At 41.8% G+C, this 22143-nt stretch overlaps 1 protein-coding gene across 4 annotated transcripts in view; it reads right to left on the bottom strand.

The window, feature by feature from the left end:
* TMEM131L (transmembrane 131 like) overlaps positions 1-22143 on the bottom strand; it is a 118171-nt gene that overhangs the window by 5615 nt on the left and 90413 nt on the right. For all 4 annotated transcript variants that reach the window (XM_090036436.1, XM_090036435.1, XM_090036437.1 and 1 more), the window contains 8 exons: positions 19891-20510; positions 14100-14254; positions 9929-10053; positions 7318-7475; positions 5946-6128; positions 3725-3803; positions 1999-2084; positions 796-916 (listed from right to left, as the gene is read on the bottom strand). In XM_090036436.1, the coding sequence (XP_089892562.1) occupies positions 796-916; positions 1999-2084; positions 3725-3803; positions 5946-6128; positions 7318-7475; positions 9929-10053; positions 14100-14254; positions 19891-20510 (1527 nt within the window). The remainder of the gene's footprint in view (positions 1-795; positions 917-1998; positions 2085-3724; positions 3804-5945; positions 6129-7317; positions 7476-9928; positions 10054-14099; positions 14255-19890; positions 20511-22143) is intronic.

Below are 22143 nucleotides of genomic sequence, written 5' to 3'. Positions count from 1 at the left end.
CTGTTTCCAATTCTGAACTTAGTGTGTGCAGAACAGGTATTCCTGGACAGCGCTGCCTGGCACCATACCTTAAAGCTCGCAAGATTTATTTAAAACCAGGAAGAATTCTTAAATTTTGAACTTTCTAATTATGAGTACAGGAGCTGGTCCACTTAAATTGACGATATCAATACCATGTGGCGGGCGAAAAGTGAAAAAAAAAAAATCAGTAAAAAAAATGTGTCTATAGTAAGAGTTTTGCTTATAATATTTTAACAGGAAACAATGGCAAGGAACCTGAACTGCAAATGCTTAAGAAATATTGCAGGATGAGTTCAGATGCACCATATTTTCTCACATACCACACACTCCCAAGTTAGCGACAGACCTTGTTTTGAGAAGGCAGTATAAAGAAAGTAAGATTTTTTCCAGAGTTGTGTCTGAAGAGCCAATTCTTCAGAATTACTCAGTCTGTCCTTGCAAACTGTGCAGCTCAAGCTTTAACCCAATCACTGTTGCTGTCAAACTGGTAGCAGCTTTTGACCGAATAGCAGTAGCTCTGAACAAGTTAAAACTATAGCTACCACGCTAAAGACCAGACTTCAGCCCCTCTCTCCATGTTGCCAATGGGGAGAAAACAGAGAGAAGCAGTAGCCATTACAGTGTCCCCATGCTTCCCTGCTCAACAATCCCAACTTTGGAGGGATAATTTTTTGGGAAAGGGTGTGTATGTTGCAAATAAATACAGTAATAATACTCCCCTAGTTAATAGATGGACAAATGTTACCTAAAATATTTAAAGAAAAAACAACTTGCCTGTTGTGAACAGAAGGGGATTCCTGGATCATGCATGGTATGTTGTTTTCAAGGTTATAATTTAAGCTATTTGTCAGACAGACTGGTTGAGCAGGCCACAAGTCTCCTGTTGGATACAGACCTAAAGAAGAAAAGTGATCAATTGCACAATTTATGAAATACAACAGAACAGGAACCAAAAAGTGCCCAAATCTTAGCCCTGCAATGACGTTAACACATGACACAGAATCTAGATGACCTTGCATTGTACTCTTCGCAATGGAAAGTATCTAGGCCCCTCCTTTCCTTAGTTTTTGAACCCAAAATAGAAAGTTTGGCACTATGGAAACAAAACAAGCCACTGGCACTAAATCCTGACTCAGTGCAGCTAGGTCATTATATATCAGATACAGACCCAGCCCAGGAGTGATTCGGCAAATAAAACATTTTTAGTGAATCATTTGACAAATAGTTATGTTGGATAAAAGTTGTCATAAAAGTAGAATAGAAAAAAAAATAGCCTTTTTCCATTTTTACAAGTATTAAAGTCATTTGCTTGATTCATTATAGAAAGAACAAATTTTCCAACAGAAAAGACTTAAAGTGTTGGAAAGTTACATGTGTGATGACAAGCCACTGGACCTTTTCTCCTTGGAAACTGAGGTCGCTCCATACACAAACTTCACAATTTATTAATTTCACTCAGCAAATTCATATTGTTTCCCTTTGAGATACACGCAAATGAAAAACTGCCTGGGATTTGAAAGCCGAAGCTGAAGCCCATCATGCATCGTTCGTTTGCAAAAAAGGAAGGCAGAAAAGAGGTGAGGTCTTTCCTCAGCCATTAGTGTGGAAATGAGGAGAGCTTTGATGATGCTAATTGGACTGTGAACTTCATTTCCCATAGAAGTGATTTTAGTGCAATTAAACATTAGGCTGTGGCAAAGCGAAGGAAATGTTAGCAAATGCTGAAGTGTAAAATGAAAGCTAGATGCTACTTTCACTCAGCAAGAATACAATAAAACAAATCAAGATTATATTAAAGGCTAGGGAAGTTCATTTGTTTGAAAAATAATAAAAAGTAAAGTACTCAGATACATGGCTCAAACATAGCACTCTGTTGCAGTAAAGCTTGTGTGTGCACACATTAAAGTAACAACATGTGTAGCACTCATACTAGTGTATGATGAGTAATGTAAAACCTGCTGATATAAAGCAACCGACCTTTATTCTTGTCGGGATCTGCAGTCATGTCAGTGAAGTTGGGACACAGGGTTTCTGGATACTGGGGGATGGTATTTATGTCTCTGCTGAATTAAGAAAAAGGATTTTTTTTTCAAAAAGAAAATCAGATCGTGAAACATTTAAAATACCTACGTGATTCTTTTCTAGGAAAAGCAAATTCAGGAAGTTTTATGGTGTTAAACAGGGCAGGTGGTAGAACCCCAAATAATAGCTAACATGAATTAGGCTTTACCTTTGCCTATTCTCCTTATTCTGAGCCATGGTAGAACTACAAAACGTCAGCATTTCAATACAAAAAAACCGTACAGAGCAGAGCTACCCACAGTTATTATTACAAGAGGAAAAAAAGGAAGTACTGATTATCTCAACCCTTACTAGTCATATTTATCTAATAATATTGGACTATACAGTGTGGAGACTAAAGGAGAGTATGGGCTCAGACAGATTAAATGAATTTGGAATGAGCATTATATGTTAATGATGGCTAAGCATAAGAGGTCAAAGAGGCGAGCTGTCAATATGCTGTACTGTTAAAATGTACTTATTGGAATAAAGTCAGCAGCAAAAATGAAGAAAAAAGGCTTTGCTCACTGAGACTACACCTTTCTTTTCTGCATCTGATCTCTCCCTCAGGGTGGCAATTCCTGCAAATATCAGGGTTATTTTGCAATGGGTCATGGTAGCTCCAGGCCTTATACCTTCATATCGGGTTTTAATACAGCTTTGAAAACAGTTATTACTTGATAGGTTTATGCTCATGGTAGAAAAAAAATACTCAAAGGGGCTGGAAAGTCCATGTCCAAGCTCCAAAACCAGTAAAGCTTTTTAAATACTAGAGATGTGTGATTTCAAAATGGCATCAAGAGTAACAGGCAGGTATAGCGCACACAACTGCTTTTACCAAAACTGGCTAGTTAGACTCCCAAGAGTATGGTGTTCCCTTAGTATATTCATAGAATCACAGAAAATTAGGCTTCGAAGGGACCTCAGGAAGGTCATCTAATCCAACCCCCTGCTCAAAGTAAGACCAGCTCCAACCATATCATCCCAGCCAAGGCTTTTTCTACCCTGATCTTAAAAACACTCCAAGGATGGAGATTCCACAACATCTCTAGGTAGCCTGTTCCAGTCCTTTACTATCCTCATAGTGAGAAAGTTTTTCCTCATATCTAACCTAAATTGCCTTTGCTGCAACTTGTGAACATTGCTCCTTGTTCTGTCATCTGCCACCACTGAGTACAGTCTCTTTGGAACCACCCTTCAGGTGTGTACTGGAAGGCTGCTAGTAAGCCCCCTCTCAGTCTTTTCTCTCCTCCAGACTAAATAAGCCCAGTTCCCTCAGCCTCACCTCATAAATCATGTTTCCCAGCCTCCTAACCATTTTCACTGCCCTCTGCTGGACTCTCTCCAATTTGTCCAAATCCTTTCTGTGGTGGGGGGACCAAAAACTGGACATAGTACTCCAGATGTGGCCTCACCAGTTCCAAATACAGGGGAATAATCACGTCTCTCGATCTGCTAGCAACACTCCAACCAAGGCAGTGCACTATGATGTTAGCCTGCTTGCCAACAAGGGCACAGTGCTGGCTCATATTCAGGTTATTGTCCACTGAAACCCCCAGGTCCTTTTCTACAGAAAAAGGATTAATTACATGAACATATTACATTCCTTTAGTATATTGTAAGGGTAAACTTAAAAACGTACCTGGTATTGCAGATGTTATGAGACAGATTTAAAGTGATGGGAGTTTCAGTTGGGAAATCATTTTGTGAAATAGTCTCCCCTAAGTAAAACAAAGATTGTGAAATCAAAAGATTTTGAAAACAGCATATATAAACTTATTTTCAGTATAAAATACTACAAAAAGAATTTTGCATTTCAGAAAGTCTCCCTCAGTTAATGTTATGCTTGTTTATCTCTTATATCTATGCAGATTTAGTAGACCCTTTTTTCTATCTTTATGGCAACTTGAATAGGGAAATAAGGGACTTGATTTTTTTTTTTGGTTAAACTATGGGACCAAGGATTAAAAAGAGTTGAGAAGCATTATTCTAACTATTAGAAAAGTGTTTGCATGGAGTGGTGTTATGAAAAACCACACTGTTGAATTTTTTTTTTAGTTAAATGATCAATTTATAAATTATTACTGCTGTCATGTACAATATCCATCTATGCATTATTATTTGAAAGAAGTTTATTTTTAAAAAGTTTCAACAAATATAAAAAACCCAAAAAATTAAATCCAGGCACAATTCATTCAATTAGGTCAGAGGCTCAGACTGAGATTAAATGTGTTCTATTCTAATCGCGAAGCTGCTTTGGGTATATTTTTTTCCTCAGACAGTAAATTAAGTTCACATTATTCAAAACAGCATCTAGACATGTGCAAACAATTTTTCTCTGTCACTAGAGAACAGTCCCTAGAAAACTATTTTTAAAACTTTAAATTTGGTTCATTCTGCATGCTGTAGCGTGCTCTCTCAATGTCAGTGAATGACACTAAAGCTCTTCACCATTCCTAGTAATATGCCACAAGAACTAAACATAACTGTGGCTTCTGGCATGTACAAAGTGGTTTAGGGTTCTTCTGCCATGTATCTGGGATAAGGCCATCCATATCCTCATAATTTTGAGACACTTCCAGTAATTTTTTGAAAGACTTGTCTGTCTACCCACTTCTTTGAAATCCAGATAACATCTATATACAGTAAAAGGAGCATGGTAAGTCATAAACACAGTTGCAAAAGTAACAATAATCTAAAGGTCAGAGCTACATTAACATCTGAGTAGAGTTAGCAGATATCAATTCTGTAGTCTTCCCAAGAGTGACTAATTCTATAGCTTCCTCAGTGTCTTGTGGGAGACTCAGTTCACGTGTTTATCCACAATTTCTCTTTGACCTTTTACATTTACTACCTATGGCTCTTCATATTCTCCTATCATTTTTCAGGCAGCTTACTTTGTGTGCATCAGTTCCCCTTTGGATGCTGTATTATGTCTGCCAGTTTTTAGGAGTGGATCCCATCTCACTACTGACTTGGGAGTTGCAATGATTGGATTAAAAAGGAACAAAATATTATAGTTCATCCATTATATTAAACATTAACTTTAATGTTTCTCCAAATGCTCTGCAAATGCAACTACTAGAAGGCAGGGTAGATGTGCATGCTATAGATTAACAAAATATACCCAAATGCAAATAATCTCAAACACGAAACAAGCCTGGAAAACATACAGACAACTGTAAATTAAGTGGAACTGTCTGGTATCGGACAGCTAAGTAGTGGCAGAGCTAGAAATACAACACAGGAGTGCTAACTCTGTTTGCTGTCTAATAACAACATCTATTGTCTCTCTGCAACACTCCAAACTAAAAAATACTGATTCGACTGGAAAAAGAAAGCAAGCTGGAAGAAAGCAAATTTGCTGACTGAAACCTTTTCAACAGTAGAGACTTCTAAGCTCAAAGCCAAGCATTCCTTCTCATATGAATGCCACCATGAATACTGGAATCTATTAACCCATGACAGGCAGGCAACCTCTAACAGCTTTTCTATACCATCCCTGTGCTGACCTAAGAACTACGCCCCACCCATTCATTCTCACTCCATGCACACCGACTCTTGGAAATGAGGCAATAGAGATACCTTCAAGTGAGCCAGAGCGTGTGTCAATAAGTAGGTCCAAGACAGAACCCAAGGGTAGCTCTGTGGGTGTGCTCAGCATTATTCTGTGGCAACTACACTGCCTCATTTGCAGAGGCAGATGTGTGCAAAGCAGGGGTGCACTGACTGGTGCGTACTTTGCAACAGCTCTGTGGAGGAGCAACAAACGTACCCCCATAGTTTCAGTCCCTCTCACTATCCAAAACAATATATTAACGTTTTCCATATACTTTTGTATATGGTATTTTTCCAGAACTTACTTGATGGAAGAAAATGCCTGGGTGTCATTACAGGCTTTTTATCTCCATCGGAGCTGCTGGTGCTACTCCAGCTGCCCCAGCTCCCGCGACTGGCACGTACGCTTCCTGAGGAACTGCCACAGTCAGAACTTGAATCGGAACAAAACTTTTCCAAACACTTCTTTGATCGTTGATAAATATTTTCTGAAGAAGTTGAAAAGCATTGAAGAAAATGTTTACATTTAAACTTGAAATGAAAAATGTATCTGAAATGTGTGCTTAGCCCTTTAAATCTACCTACTCAGCAGGGAAAAACACATTTACTGATAGCACTGCAGACATACATACAACGCACTAAAAATATCACAAGCCCTGATCTAACATCTGAATTTCGGCACCATGAAAAATTCTCTCAAACCATGGTGTGAAACAAGGGGCATGTGTGCACAACACTTAACCCACTTTTAAATGCTTTTGCACCGCTTTAATGGTGTTTGTGTTTGCATGTGTTGGTGGTATTTTGCACATTAATTCCAGCTGCTGTAGCACATTTGGTGGAGTAATGCATATTAAATTACTTTGGGGTGCAGCAAATTAAAACACTTTTGAGGAGTTTTAGTTTGCTGCCCTACAGCCATGGAGCAAAGCACTGGTCTCTGTGCAGCCCAGGGACTGTGCAGGCAGCCTGTGTAGGCAGCCTAGCAGCTGCTAGGGAAGGCAGGCTCCACCAAAGAGAAAAAGAAAAGCGGTGAGCCTGATCTTTTTTTCCCTCTCCCCTGGAGCCTGCATGAGCTGCGTGGGGACCCGGTCCTTCCCTTCATGGCTGCCGGACTGCCCAAGCCGGGTGTCTGCAGGCAGGGGCGGGCACTGCCACAGAGGGAAGCCCCAGTCCCACCACAGCTCAGAGACCGCTCCGCCCGCCATCAGTTCACTCTCCACTCCCTGCCACCGGAGAGGCAGGTAAGATGTGGGTGTACATGACACAGGGGTTTACTTTGCCTACACTGAAGCAGCGTTTTTAAAAACTCACAGCTTCAATTTAGGGCTCCTGTTTTGTCTATACATGCCCTCTATTGACTAATTATGGATCTTTTATCAATTATCAATTTTATCAAATATCATCAACTTGCCATATGCCTTCCTAAACCTCCCCTTTCTCACAAGCTTGGGAAAAAGAGCTGGACATCAAAGAAAACTGAACAGGCAGGAATATGTTTCCAGCTTGAATATTATAACCTGTCTAAGTTTCCTGTAGCAGTCCTGGGTGCTGTCAATTTATTTGCTTCAACTGATCATAGCTTGAGAAAAAGGTGAATAAAAGCCCCCACTGTGTTTCAAGGTCAGAGACAAAGTATTCTCTCTTCCCAGTGCAACACTAATCACAGTTACATACCTGTTTCTCCCTGTGTAGACAAACTTCCACCTTTCTGGTCGGCTTTAAACATTTCCCCATTGTCCTGAGCACAGCAGTTTCTTACGCCAATGTTAGTTCTTAGTTCAGGCCTTTCAAATTCACTGCACATATGTTTCATTTCACTCTGTTCAGGAACCCTAAAACAAAAAATGATGCGTTTATAGTTTACATTTGTACTATATTTAATATATAAGAACAAAGAGATGAGCAATCACTTTCCCCTAATGAACTACTCAAAAGGTCCTCAGACCCTATGGTGACAAACATGGTGGAAAAGTACACAAGGATCAAAACAGACTGCGAGTATAACAGAAGTAATATATGCCCTAAAGCATGCCACGGCACCCTAGGTGCCTTGAGAGCCTTTCTAGGGTACCACGGGGTTAACAAACATGAATCACACCGTAAACGCAGACATTTCATACAGGAATTGACAGGTGTGGTCTTTCTGAGTTCTTGACAACAGAAGAACTGCTCAATTATTTTTCTGTAGGCCAAAAAGAGTGAAAACTAAGTTCGCACTTAAGAAGTGAAGGCACCATAAACACTGCCTTTTCTACCCTTGCCCAGCCTATCTATATAAGCTTAGGTCCTGCAGATATTTTCATATGTGCTTAACTTTACATACCAAGAGCAAACTGCATTACCCTGAACGCAGTCTGAAACAATGCAGACCCTGAAACAATGGTCCCTCCTGATTTTCCAGTCTCTTCCTCTCTCCCCATTGACTTCAAAAGGACTACTCTCAGTACATAAATTTAGTAACTGATATATCTTTGAAGGACTTTGCCTTATTTCTAAGGTTGTTAGGTTTTTGTGTGAGCACTGCATAGAATACTGGGGACCACATTCCAGTTGGCATCTCTAGAGGTTACTCCAACACGAACAACATGAATAATTTTAATACTGTCAACAAAAAATAAGGAAAAAAAAATCACAACTTTAAAACCTTTATTCAAGTAAACATAAAAGAAACCCTTACACAAATATTTCCCAGGATCTCCTACTATTCCTGTCAGCCTAACATAACTTTAACTTCTTGTCATATTTGTCTACAAACCGCAATGAAGTTTAGTCAGCTTCTATGTGGTATACCAAACTTCCTCTTTTAAAAGTTAATTTTAATCACTGTATTTGGTAAGGAAAATGCTGATTTTTTTTGTTTTGTTTTAAGGAAACAACTCTCTCAAGCAAAAAAATAAAATTCCTTAAAGTATGTTAGAAGATGATCTGTTGCAAAAACCTGGAATCACTTTAATGGACTTTCTCTTTCCTACAGGGAACATGTATTGGATTTTATCCACTGACAGCATAATGGGAAGGAAACTAACCTTATGAGTCTAAAATAGGCACATTTCCAGTCTCTAATGAGAACTAATTAATATCAAATAGGGCATAAATGTAAATGCTCAAATTTCTCAATTACCTTTAAATCGAAAATCTGTCTACAAGACATGTGTGGATTCACAAAAGGAAAGATAAACTGTGCTTTGCAATTTTAAATTAATATTATTATGTTATTTCTTTTTAGTCATGCAGGTTTCTGGATGTTTGTCTTCCTTTAGTCTAAAGCCCAAGAACAGATTGAGGAACTCAAGCTGAGGTTTCAAAGGCACAAATAGTGGTGAAGGACCAAAGTTCTTTCAAATCCTAAATACTGTCTTGAACCTATGAAGAAATCTATCCCAGCTGCACTTTACAACAATACAGGCTCCCACTGAAACTATGAGAACTTCAGAGAGATTACTTCCCACAATACACTCATGCATATATGTATGCATGCATGCATGCATATTTTTCCTGCGACTTTTAGCAATATGTTTTAATAGAAAAATTTTAGACCTGGATTACTGTTTAACTTAAATGTATCGTCAAATAATCTGCATTAGGTATTATACTAATACTAAACAGAAACCATTAATCCAGGAATGAAAATATCTTTGGTTTCTCTATTGCTTACAGTCATCATAGTGGGCTGCATTAGTAGGAGTGCTGAAAACAGACCGAGGGGAGTAATTATTCCCCTCTATTCTGCACTGGTGAGGCCACAACTGGAGTACTGTATCCAGTTTTGGATCTCCCACTATAGAAAGGATGTGGTCAAGTTGGAGAGAATCCAGCAGAGAGCACTAAAAATTGTTTAGGGGGTTGGGGCACGTGACTTCTGAGGAGAGGCTGGGGGAACTGGGTTTATTTAGTCTGCAGAAGACTGGGGGGGGGATATATGATAGCAGCCTTTGACTACCTGAAGGGGGTTTCCAAAGAGGATGGAGCTAGACTGTTCTCAGTGGTGGCAGATGACAGAACAAGGAGCAATGGTCTCAAGTTGCAGCAAGGAAGGCTTAAGTTCCATATCAGGAAAAGTGTTATCACTAGAAAAGTGGTAAAGTACTGGAACAGATTACCTAGAGGTAGTAGAATCCCTATCCTTGGGGGGTTTTAAGCTCTAGCTTGACAAAACCCTGGCTGGAATGATTTAGGTGGAGATGGTACTGCTGTGACCAGGGGTTGGCCTAGATGACCTCTTGAGGTCCCTTCCAACCATCATTTTCTATGATTCTATGATACCATTTGAGGCTGTAATACACACCTTGTAGATAAACTGACAATCTTCTTCTTGTTTCTTCTAGATGTTCTATTTCTATTCCAATTCATATTTGTCAAACTTCCTTCTTTTTTCTCCTGAGATTTCTTCTTTCTATAAGCATCTTCTTGCTGAAATGTAAAAATATGAATTAGTGAGACAACACATAACTTAGAACCAAAGTTACCATATAAATTTACCTAGATAAAACTACTAATGTAAAGTACTCTGGACAAAATGGCTCAGTTTCATAGCTGCTGCAGGATTTGGTGGCTGTCCTAGCACTTCACTTTCCCAGATCATCAAATTCATCTGTCTGCTCTAGAGTCAGTCCCATTGCCCCCTCCCCACCACCGGCTTTTTTTAAAGAGCTGATGAAAGCAGAATATCAAATTTCTGAATACCTATATCAACAGTTTCTCTTCAGCATCTTTCCTTCCCTATTTCTTTCAGGAAGTAGAATTTTGGGGGAGGAAAATGGTCTATAAAATGCTTCAATGTGCAAAACCCCACCCCCAAAATCTGCCAGACTTATGATGAGCTTGTGAACAAATTCAGCAGCAATAAATCCTCTCTTCTATTACTTGTGGTGGTGCCCATCTGCTCATTTGAATTACTATACTGAAGAAATAATGGGGATAAATTAAGTAACAGATGCATTAATTTAAGATCTAATTTATACTGGAATTAAACACAAAACTGATCACCACCACTAATAATAAAAAGCAGTAGATCATGCCCAAAAGCTGTAAGTAACTTCCTTTTTTTTTTTTTTTTTTTTTTGCGGGGGGGGGGGGGCCGGGGCGGGGAGGGGAGAGAGAAAGGAAAAAGGGAACCAAGCAAGACATGTTCTTTCTGTGCTTCTCAAATATGGCATTCAATTCATCATGACAGACATCCATAAACAGAAAGCTAACAGACCGACCAAGCACAGACTGAATCTGAACTCCAGGCATCTGCCAGTGACTTGAAGGTGCTATTTAAACCATGGGAGTTATAATATTTTGGGTTCCTGTACATGTTACATTTAGGCTGTGATTAACTTGATAACTGCAAAATAAATTGCACCAAATCAAATCATTATCAGCCCCTCAACAGCCCTAGGTCACATAGGGCTATCGGCACCTAGCTTTCAGAAAGGATGCAACTGGAATCTGATCTGTGATCCCAAAACTGCACTTTTTGCAATAGGGGATCGCATCACTGGAATAGGGGATTGCACCCTATGACACCTTTGCAAGAACATGTGCCAGGGGCCTTAGTTTCTGCAAAATGCTCTGTAAATCTATGGATGAATGGTTACCTTTTACAGTTGTCTCATTCTTATTATATAGGGTTTTCTGTATGTGAATTTAGTTTTCTCCACTTTCAAATTCAGTTTCTAACAGAGATCCACGTATGGAGATTCATCTTGTAAAAAAAAAAATATAATAAAATAAAGGGGGTGGGGAGCAGATTTCGAAGTTGATATCATAGAAAGTTAGGGTCGGAAGGGACCTCAGGTCATCTAGTCCAACCCCCTACTCAAAACAGGACCAGCCCCAACTAGATCATCTCAGCCAAAGGTTTGTCTAGCCAAGTTTTGAAAACATCCGAAGATGGAGCTTCCACCACCTCTCCAGGTAACCTGTTCCAGTGTTTTACTACTCTCCTAGCGAGAACTTCCTTCCTAATATCTAACCTGAACTTCCCTTGCTGCAACTTCAGGCCGTCGCTTCTTGTTCATCAGCCACCACTGAGACAACCTAGCTTTATCCATTTTCAAACCCTGCTTCAGATAGTTGAAGGCTGCTATTAAGTCCCCTCTGTCTCCTCTTCTCTAGAGGAAATAAGCCCAGTTCCTTCAGTCTTTCCTTATAAGTCATGTCCCCACACCCCCTCACCATTTTTGTTGCAGTCTGCTGGACTCTCTCCAATTTGTCCACATCCTTTCTGTAGTTGGGTGCCCAAAACTGAACACAGTACTCCAGATGTGGCCTCACCAGTGCTGAATAGAGGGGGAAAAAATCGCATTCCCTGACCTACCGGAAACACACTTACCAATGAAGCCCAATATGCTGTTAACCTGCTGGGCAACAAGGGCACACTACTGGCTCATATTCAACTTACTGTCCACTGCAACCCCCAGGTCCTTTTCTGCAGAGCTGCTGTCCAGTCAGTCAGCCCCCAGACTGTATTGGTACATGGCATTGTTGTGTCCTAAGTGCAGGACTTTGCACTTGTCCTTGTTGAACCTCATGAGATTTCTTTTGGCCCAATCCTCCAATTTGTCCAAGTCACTCCAAATCCTATTCCTACCCCTTAAGCATATCTACTACTCCCCCCAGCTTGGTATCATCTGCAAACTTGCTGAGGGCGCACTCTATGCCATCTTCCAGGTTGTTAATGAAGACCTGGAACAAAACCGGCCCCAGGACCAGCCCCTGGGACACTTCACTTGATACCAGCTGCAAACTAGACATCAAGCCATTGACTACAACTCTCCGAGACCAATGCTTCAGCCAGTTTTCTATCTACCTTACAATCCATTCATCCTTAGCTTGCCTGCGAGAATGCTGTGGGAGACCATATAAAAAAAACCTTGCTAAAAATCAAGGTATACCACATCCACCTGTCTCCCCACATCCAGTCACCTTGTCATAGAAGGCAATCAGGTTGGTCAAGCATGACTTCCCCGACATACTTGTAGAAACCCTTCACACCCCTTGCTAGCTGCAACTCCAATTGCACTTTGGCCTGCCTGATTTCATCCCTGCATGCCCAAGCAATGCTTATATTCTTCCCAAGTTATCTGTTCAAGTTTCCACTTCTTATAAGCTTCCTTTTTGTGATTTAGTTTACTGAAGAGTTCCCTGTTAAGCCAAGCTGGTCTTCTGCCATACTTGCTAGTCTTCCTGATCATCAGGGCGGTTTGTTCCTGCACTCTCAGTAATGCTTCTTTAAGGTACAACCAGCTCTCCTGGATTCCTCTCCCACTAAAACTGGCTTCCCAGGGGATCCTGCCCATGAGTTCTCTGAGCGAGACAAAGCCTGCTTTTTTGAAGTTCAGGGTCCTAACTCTGTTGCTCCCCATCCTTCTTTTCCTCAGGATCCTAAACTCAATCATTTTGTGGTCACTGCTGCCCACACTGCCATCCACTATACTACACTCCCCACCAATTCATCCCTATTTGTGAGCAGCAAATCAAGAAGAGCATGGCCTCTAGTTGGCTGCTCCAGCACTCGCACCAGGAAGTTGTCCACAGTAGTCTCCAAGAACTTTCTGAATTGCCTGTGCATTGCTATACTGCCCTCCCAGCAGGTGTCAGGATGACTGAAGTTCCCCATGAGAACCAGGGCCTGTGATATGAAAACATTCACTAGCTGTTTGAAGAAAGCCTCATCCACCACTTCTTCCTAGTCTGGTGGTCTATAGCAGAAGCCCACCACAACATCACCCTTGCTGTCTCCCATCTGACCATAACACACTCTCAACATGCCTATCTCCAATTTTGTACTGGAGCTCCAAGCAATCATATGGCTCTTTTACATAAAATGCAACTCTTCCTCCTCCCCTTGCCGGTCCTTCCCGAGCAGTTTGCACCCATACATAACAGTGCTCCAGTCGTGCCAGTTCCCATCATGTCTCTGTTATTCCAATCGTGTCATAGTTCCAGGACTGTGCAAGGACTTCCAATTCATCCTGCTCGTTTCCCAGGCTCCACGCATACGTGTACAGGCACCTAAGCTAACTAGTTGATTGCCCTGATTTCTCAGGAAGCGTGAAAGCACCTCCTGTTGCCCACTCTTGCTTGCTCTTCCTCCAGGTGTCCTGCTTTCCCACTTATCTCATGGCTTTGGTCTCTATCCCCCAGCAAACCTAGTTTTAAAGCTCTCCTCACTAGGTTAGCTGATATCTGGAGTCAGATTCACATCACAGGGTATATGTGTGTGCATGCGCGCATTAAAATAGTATGCCCCGCTATTAAAAGCAGGGGACATTTTCTGTGGTATAGGCAGTATTAGTGCATTAAGTACAACAAGGATATTTCATGGAATAGCACAACCCAGGATTTTGCTCATTCATCACATTTTCAGTAAGCTGGTTTAGGGATGTAATCTGTAACTTTGCTGAATCTCTCTCACTTTTTAAAAGCATTTTAAATACGACAATAAAAAAAATCCAAGTCACACAAACCTCAACTGATGCAAGTTCCTGTTTTCCACAGCAGGGAATCTCTTCCTTGGGTCCTTTACTGATCTTTTTCTCAGTGGAAGGCTTTGTGTTAATCTGTTTTTTCAAAGTCTCACAGTTTTCTATTTCATTCCTGAGAGGCACTTGCTGGTTGTTTCCTGGAATGGAACAACAGAAACAGAAGGATCACGAGCCTTCCATGCACTTTTCCTGTAATCCCCCTTCCCTCTAGACTAACATTTTCAACTGTTGATGCTTTCCAAAACTCCTACATATTAAATCAGTTTTTGTTTTGCTGATGATACTAAAAAAAATCCAAAAGCTAACACTGCTGCATAAACATCCTAAAACCAGCATCAAGAGGTAACTTCATATCTAACGATACTAATGTATGCTTCCCCTGTGCGTCAGCTACAATCATGCTCAGTCAGGTGGGCACTAGTCAGTACCAAACTGGAACAGAAATTACTTGATAAAGGATGTTTACTTGTAAAATAATATTATAATCTAGTTGAAACCAGTATACAAAATTACTCTGTACTTTATATCCCCTCGTGGTTTTTCCAGGTTTAATACTGATCTACCTCACAGGGGTGAAAAGTGATCAGGACAGGTCCCTTATCAAAAATGCAGAAGGCAATCTAGTTACAGAAGATACAAAGAAGGCTGAAGTATTTAATGCATTTTTACTTCAGTCTTCATAAAAAAGGGTAGCTGTTAGATGACAAGCTCAGATGGCAGCAAAATAGGGAAGGAGACAAACAGCCTAGAGTAACAGCAGACAAGTTAGGGATGACTTAGAAAAGCGACATGCTTTCAAGTCAACAAGGATGCACCCTAGGGTACTAAAGGACTTGGCTGAGGTAATTCCAGAGCCATAAGCTATCCTCTCTGAGAATCTGTAGAAATTGGGCAGAGGTTTGAGATGATTGGAAAAGGGCTAATACAGAGTCCTTGTTTAAGAAAGGGAAGAAAAAGGATCTGGGGAACTATAGACCAGCCAGTCTGACTTCAATAACTGGAAAGATCATGGTATTGGTCCTCAGGGAATCAACTGTGAAACACAGAGGAGAATAAGGTGATCAGGAACAGCCAGCATGGATTCACCAATAGCAAGTCATGCCTGACCATCCTGACCTCCTTTATGATAGGGTGACAGGCTCTGTGGGGAAGAGCAATGGATGGGATATTGACTTTAGCAAGGCTTTTGACACCAGCTCTCATGACTTTCTCATTAGCAAGCTATGGAAATACAGGCTAGATACAAATTACTGTAACACTGCTGCATAACTGGTTAGATCATCAAGTCAACCAGCAGTCATCAATGACTACTAGGGAGGAGGTATCAAATGGGGTTCCTCAGGGCTCTGCCTTGGGTCTGGTATTGTACAATGTCTTTATTATTAATTTGAATGATGGGATTGAGTGAAAACTTGTGGATAACACCAAGTTGGGTGGAATTGGAGACACTGGAGGGTAGGGGCTAGATCCAGAATGACCTGACTAGACTGGAGAAATTGTCTGCAATCAATCAGATGTCCTTCAGCAAGACCAAGTGCAAAGCCTTGCACTTGGGATGGAATAACCGCATGCACAAATACAGACTAGCGAATGGCCGACTAAGCTGCAATACTGCACAGAGAAGGACCAAGGGGTTACAGCGGGCCCCAAGCTGAATACGATCCAACAGCGTACTCTTGTTGCAAAAGAAGCCAACAACATCCTGGGCTGTATTAGCAGAAGTGTTACTAACAGCCCAAGGGAAGTCATTATTCCTGGTAAGGAAGAATGTGAGACCTCACCTGGAATAATGCTGTGTCCAATTTTGGGCCCCATACTTCAAGAACTATGTGGACAGTTTGGAAAGAGTTCAGTGCAGCGCAACAAAAATGATGAAGGGCTTGGGAAGCTAGACTTATAAGGAATGGCTAAAAAGATCTAGAGCTAGGTTATTTAGTCAGCAGAAGCAGGGGGGTGCTGTTTGATAGTCTTCAAATACATGAACAGTGATTAGAGAGGATGGAGATGGGCTTTTATCTGGGCTATCACATAATAAAGCAGTGAGGAAGGTCTCAGCTTTGAATCAAAAGACATATTGCTAATCTTTTAAAAACAAATGTCACATCCCCAGGCTGTAACACATGGAGTAAATTGTTTCCTAAAGACTTCTTGGTGCCTCTGTAATTAATAACCATGCCTTTTCCCCACTGACATGACAAATTTATTCTACAGTACCAAACCACTTAAAAAGTAAACCACAAAATCTTGGATAGCCAGGAAACCCCAACAGATCCAGGAGTGAAATAAACAGTTCATTTAGTTCTTTAACATTCAATAATAGGGACCGGGATCTACAAAAGGACTGGGGAGTGGCAGCGATCAGCTTTGGAAATTAAATTAACAAATCTGAGTGAGGTGCCTAAGAACAGGATTCACAACCAAGCAATGCACAGAACGAGAGATAGGCGGGCTCCTACACCAGTCAAAGGAAATATCGAAGAAAGAAGAGATATTGGATGCTTCACTTTTTCCTTGATTTACACCTTTAGTTAGGCACTTACCTGAGACTGGTAATCTCAGGTGAAGACACTTCCTGGAGTTAGGTGCCTAAATCACTTGGCTATGTGTGGCTAAGTGACTATGGCTCACTTTTTTCTTTTAAAATGCAGGAGGGTAATGGTGGTGTTTGCCTAACAGTGACAGCATCCACCCAGGCAGTGGGAAGCCTTGGTTAAAGGCCCTTCTCAGACTGAAGGGGCTCAAAGCCAACAGCGTCCATATTCCAAGATAATACTCTAACCCCTAGGCTACAGTCAAGTCTAGAATAAGAGCATTCTCTCCCCTCTTCTTAAAGCCAGGTCAATGAACAGGAAATACAAGATCCACAGAACCACAGGTCAGCCCAAGCTGGCATGATTTTGTAGCTTCACAATGACGGAATTTCCTTGGGAGGGGGGAATCCTGAGTTCTGGAGCCTGCTTCAAGGACTACAAATGCATTCGGTAGGAGAGTCATGGGGCAAACAGTATTGAGAGCAATGACTGGGACCCAAAGGAGTGCCCCCATTACTGGGCTACCGGCACATACATTCATCTTCCTTTTTGCCTTCTTTTTCTCTGAACCATGAATCCTGCATTCTTGGCTGCACAGCAGATAAGTTTTAACAGGTCAGGTAATAGGTGCCCCTATTCCAGCTTTGCCTCTAGTCAAGTAATCACGCACTTTCCTAGGGGACATGGGTTTGAACTCAATCAGGCTGAGAACAGCATTTAATCCAGAAGTCTGGAAATACTTTGTTAAAGTTATATGCTGTGATAATAAAAAACCCAGCACATAATTGCTGCAGTAATTATTTACTTCTGTTACTCATATAATGACAGTTAAAGGAAGACGATGCCATCTCACACCTGATTTATGTACAGAACGTGTTATCTGGAGACTATAGCTAGAGTTAATTCTCTCAGTTATTCATTATAAATAATTAAAGTAATCTGATTCAAGTAAATGATTTTAATCTGTTTTGTGCTGTTTTCAAAATATTCGAGGACTAACAACAACAACACTTGAACTTTGAAACCAGCATGCAGGCCACATGCTCCAGTTGTGCTATGCCATGTACCTTCCTGGACCCCACCATGTAGTGGGCCACCCCTGCTGCACTGCATTGGTGCCCCCACACCAAAATTTGGTTCCCCTGAGCCCATGGCCACAAGCTCCCTCACCCCATAGGCTGCAAGCAGTGGGGAGCAGCAGAAGCTGGAGGAGCAAAGGGCAGCAGGAGAGGGAACAGCACTTGGACCAGGAGCCCAGGGGCCTCAGGTTTACCCCTTGAGGGTCAGATGCAGCACACAGGCCACTGACTGGATAGCCCTGCTCTACAGCATCTAAAGAAATTAAAAACACTTTACAAACATGATGAAATTTGCTAACATCTCAGAGACACATAAATAGTATTATCTCTGTGGAGGAAACTTACTGGAGGCGGGAGAGAGGCGGCAGGACGCCATGCTGGCAGCCGGTAGCAGCAAAAGTGAAACCGTGGTGGCTGCTGCGGACAAAGATCAAAAGGAAAACCCACAGTGGAGCCAGGAGGAGTTGAGAAAGGCTCCTGCATCTCTTTGGGCACACTTTGTAAAAGCATGCCGGGGGCCATTGGCTGGGTGGCCACCCAGGGCCAGGATAAAAGGCTTGGCAGGAACGAAGCCAGAGGGACCGGAAGCAACGTCCCCAACCAGCCCGGAGAACTCAGGGGATCCTAAGGAGGAGGAAGTGTGGTGGCGCCCCAGAGGGGGGAGCACGGAAAGCAAGTCGGGCCAGCAAGGGCCCAAGGAGTCGCTTACAAGGCCGGCATGGGTGGAGGCCAGCAACAGCAGTGACTGAGACACAGGCAGAGCTGGAACCTAGACATGGACACCAGATAACAGGTACCAAACCCGGGGAGGGAACAACGCAACAAAGGGGCCTGAGGCCCGGGCGGAATCAGGCACTGTGTGAGCTGGGAAGCACAGAAGGGCGGCAGCAGATGCTCGGTGCAAGCCCAAGGCCACAGCCCCTAAGAAACCAAGCATCAGTGAGGGCCAGAACACTGGCCTCAATGGACAACATCACGGCTGGCGTTAGGCAGGGTGTAGGGGAGGTGGAGCCCCAAGAAGCAATAGCCATGAGGACAACCAAGGGAGAATGCCAGGGGAGATGGGATCAGACACCATCCTTCTGCTAGAAAACCAATTACCAAAGACGTGGCAGGTGAGACCCCTGGGGAGCTGACCCAAGGCCGCTCCCAGTAGCCTGGCCATGCAACCCAGGAGGTGACAGTGAGGTTTGAAAGAAACCCAGACACACAATGCTTGGAGGGCAGAGGCACGGCAGGTTACAATCTCCATTTAACATATCATATAGGGAAACAGAGAAGTGAGTAACTCCCTGATAAAAGTTATTCAGTAACGAAGTTTTACATCTAGCCTCATGTTCAACCACTAAAATCACCCCTGCAACAGATAGAATAGAGTTAGCATGACCTCAACAAGACAGAGCTGGCAATTCTTGGCTCTCACTTAGTACATTTGCTTTTGCCAATTCTCAAGTGAAACCTTGCACAAAAAGCATTCCTCCGACTTCCTAAATTCCTCCTCAAAAAGGTGTAAGATTGCCCAGGGAAGCTAGACATATAATCAGAAAACCATAAACTATGTATATCTGTATTCAGAGATAGAAACGGCAACTGGTAAATTCCTAAAAAGATGAGAGTTCTCAAATATATGTTGACAAGAGCTTTTGGTCTATGTTACAAAACTGCAGAAACAAGGTGCCTTTCTTTTGAAGAGTGCTAAGTAACCGTAATTTCAAATAAAGTCAAATAATGAGAACCCTTTTTGCTCAACAGCCTTAAATAAAAAAAAATCATGCCTCCAGATTTTCACCAGGCCTAACCACCCAAATACCTAACCAAAGGCAAATTGTATTTATCATCACAACTATGATCACAACACTTTTACCTCTAAGCATTATTTCAATTCTTATAAGTGCATTAGTTTATGCCCAGATTTTGTGTGAAGCCCTGAAACAAATCACACAGATCCACAAAGTTTGCTTTCAACTGCAAATTTCTTCAGGAAAAAAATCATTGTTCCCTTTTATTTATGACAAAAAAATATTTTTTCTTTAGAGAACTTGTTGCTTGCGAACATGCTATCAAAGCTATCAAAAACAAGAGTCATATGGAGAACAAATTTCATTGGATCCAGGATTTTGCCTAGGTCAAATAGTTTCCAAAAATGTAAAATGGAAAGATTACCATTATTTTTCCTGGAAACTTCTTGCAATTCTGGTTGCTGCTGAGGTGAATTTCTTGACAAGTGACTTTCAGGTAGCTTCTTAGATGTTTTCACAGGACAGAACTCCTGTTCTTTGAGCTCAGTAATTTTTTCTGAAATTTTAAGGTTAGTTTCCTTAGGAAACATACATGTTTCAAGATGCTCCTTCAAATCACACTCTGAAGAAGTATTTTTCATGAGAACTTTATTTTTCAATGCACTTTCTTCTTTATCTAGAAAGTTTCCTGAAATAGTTAAATTTTTTTGCATGTTTATATTTATGCCATTTGCATATTTTAGGGTTACCCAGTTCTCACCAACAATATCAGTACAAATGTTCTCTTTTGGTAGTGAGATCTGGTTCTCTACAGTCTGATTCTGTTTTTCATCAGTAGTTGTGATGGCACTGCCAGCTGTTGTGCTTTTTTGTTTACTATAGTAAACTGAACATTTGTGTTTTTTCTGAGAGTGGCTGTACGTTGCTGGACTCCTCTTCGCAGCATTCTGACTTCGGTTGGATGGAGTGCTCACAGACAGGAAACCCTTCCCTTTGCCTTTATCAGAGGAGTTATACGAGTCTAGAAATGTTTTGCAGCTGCCCCTGGATAAAAAATAAAGAATTTTAGAATGCTTTGCACACACACGCACACATGCACACACACACACCCCCCCCGTATGCGCAGCTACCATTAAACTACTTTCTTTTTGCAAACAGAAGAATTCAATGAGACAAGATGAAAAATACTGAAAACTTAAAAAACAGATTTCACCTTTTCAATTGTCTGAATGTAGGACTCATAAAGAGTGCACCATCATATAAATGTTTCATTTAAAGGCTACGGCCCAAATTCCCATCCAAGTTGCATGTATGGGTTCTCCCAACTTCAAGGACAGCCACAATTATGACTGCTTACAGACTCTAAAAACCACCGCTTTACTTCAAACTCAGCACATGACCAGAAGAGGCATCTGCATTGTGTTAATTGGACCCCGCTTGCCCAACATCTGTATACATCCGGCACTTTAGTGGGGCTTTTTCGGCATTCTTCTCTAATAGCTGATTGAATCAGGTATTACAGCGGTTGTTAACCAGGGGTACGTGTACCCCCAGGGTACTTGGAAAGGCCCTAGGGGGTACATATGGATGTGCAAGGATGGAGCACCACCACCCACCACCTTGTGCCACTGCCTCCTAGGAACAGACTAGGGGGGCCAAGAGCAGCAGTGCCCCCCTGCGGGCCATCGAAAAGCCCCACTGAGGCTGTGGAACCAGGTGCAATGAACGCACTGTTTCTTCTAGTAAAGTGAGGTTTTGTTTTGTTTTTTGTAACAGCCTATGTTTCCAAGTAGCCTCAGCCCTAGATGCACGTGGCTGCCCAGGGCTCTGGATTTTTACTTACATAGATTTAAACAATAAAAGTGATCCTGGGCTCTGGGCACCATAACAATTAAACCTTACAACAAAATTACCCTAGAAGCATTCAAAATTTTAAAAAGAAAACATCTGGATAGGGACAAATAACTCAGCCAACCTCCTACAAAAATCCTGTTATCCAAGGATTGCACTCTCAATCCTCTCTCAAAGCACTATTCAACTCAACAGCGCCCACAGCTGATTCAAATGGTCCCTAATATATTTTGAACAGAGGCATAATGAAGTGGCCAGACACTCAGACAGCTGCCATATACAAGGGCAATGGCAACGGCAACTTCCAGTTGTCAGCACACTACTGGCATGATTGTGTGACTGTAGACATTTTTTTCTGTCCCTATGGTTATTCCCAGAGTGGCTGTCCCAGTCACCCATCCTAGTTATGCCACTGATTCTGAATCCTGACAAAGCAAGTTCCAGGGTCTTAAAGCATGTACAGAAAAACACCATCAGCAGCCCTCTCCTTTTTATAGCAATGAAGATCCAACATCAGTGCCTCTGCTCACGTCAGTGGTAGTTCTTCTCTTCCCTTCCTTGCACACTGATATTTTCTCACCCTTCTACACTGAAAGGTGGATTTGAGGCACCAACCCTCCATGTTTCCAGAAAGAGAAGCACCCCAACATACTTCCTACATGCTTCTGGCCTCCTCTCTCTCAGTCTCAGACCTGTAAGGTGGTCATCAGAGAGGACATTCTGGTTTTCTGCTACTCGGTACTCTACTGATACAAAACCTGCTGCCTTTACATCCTCTATTTTTCTCTTGAAGAGAAAAACAGAAGACATAAAGGTGTCGGGTTTC

This window comes from Crocodylus siamensis, chromosome 2, assembly GCF_052110815.1.
Source record: "Crocodylus siamensis isolate JL-2025a chromosome 2, ASM5211081v1, whole genome shotgun sequence".
Taxonomy (NCBI): domain Eukaryota; kingdom Metazoa; phylum Chordata; order Crocodylia; family Crocodylidae; genus Crocodylus; species Crocodylus siamensis.
The sequence above is the reverse complement of the archived record's forward strand: the minus strand, read 5'-3'. Positions and strand labels throughout refer to the sequence as shown.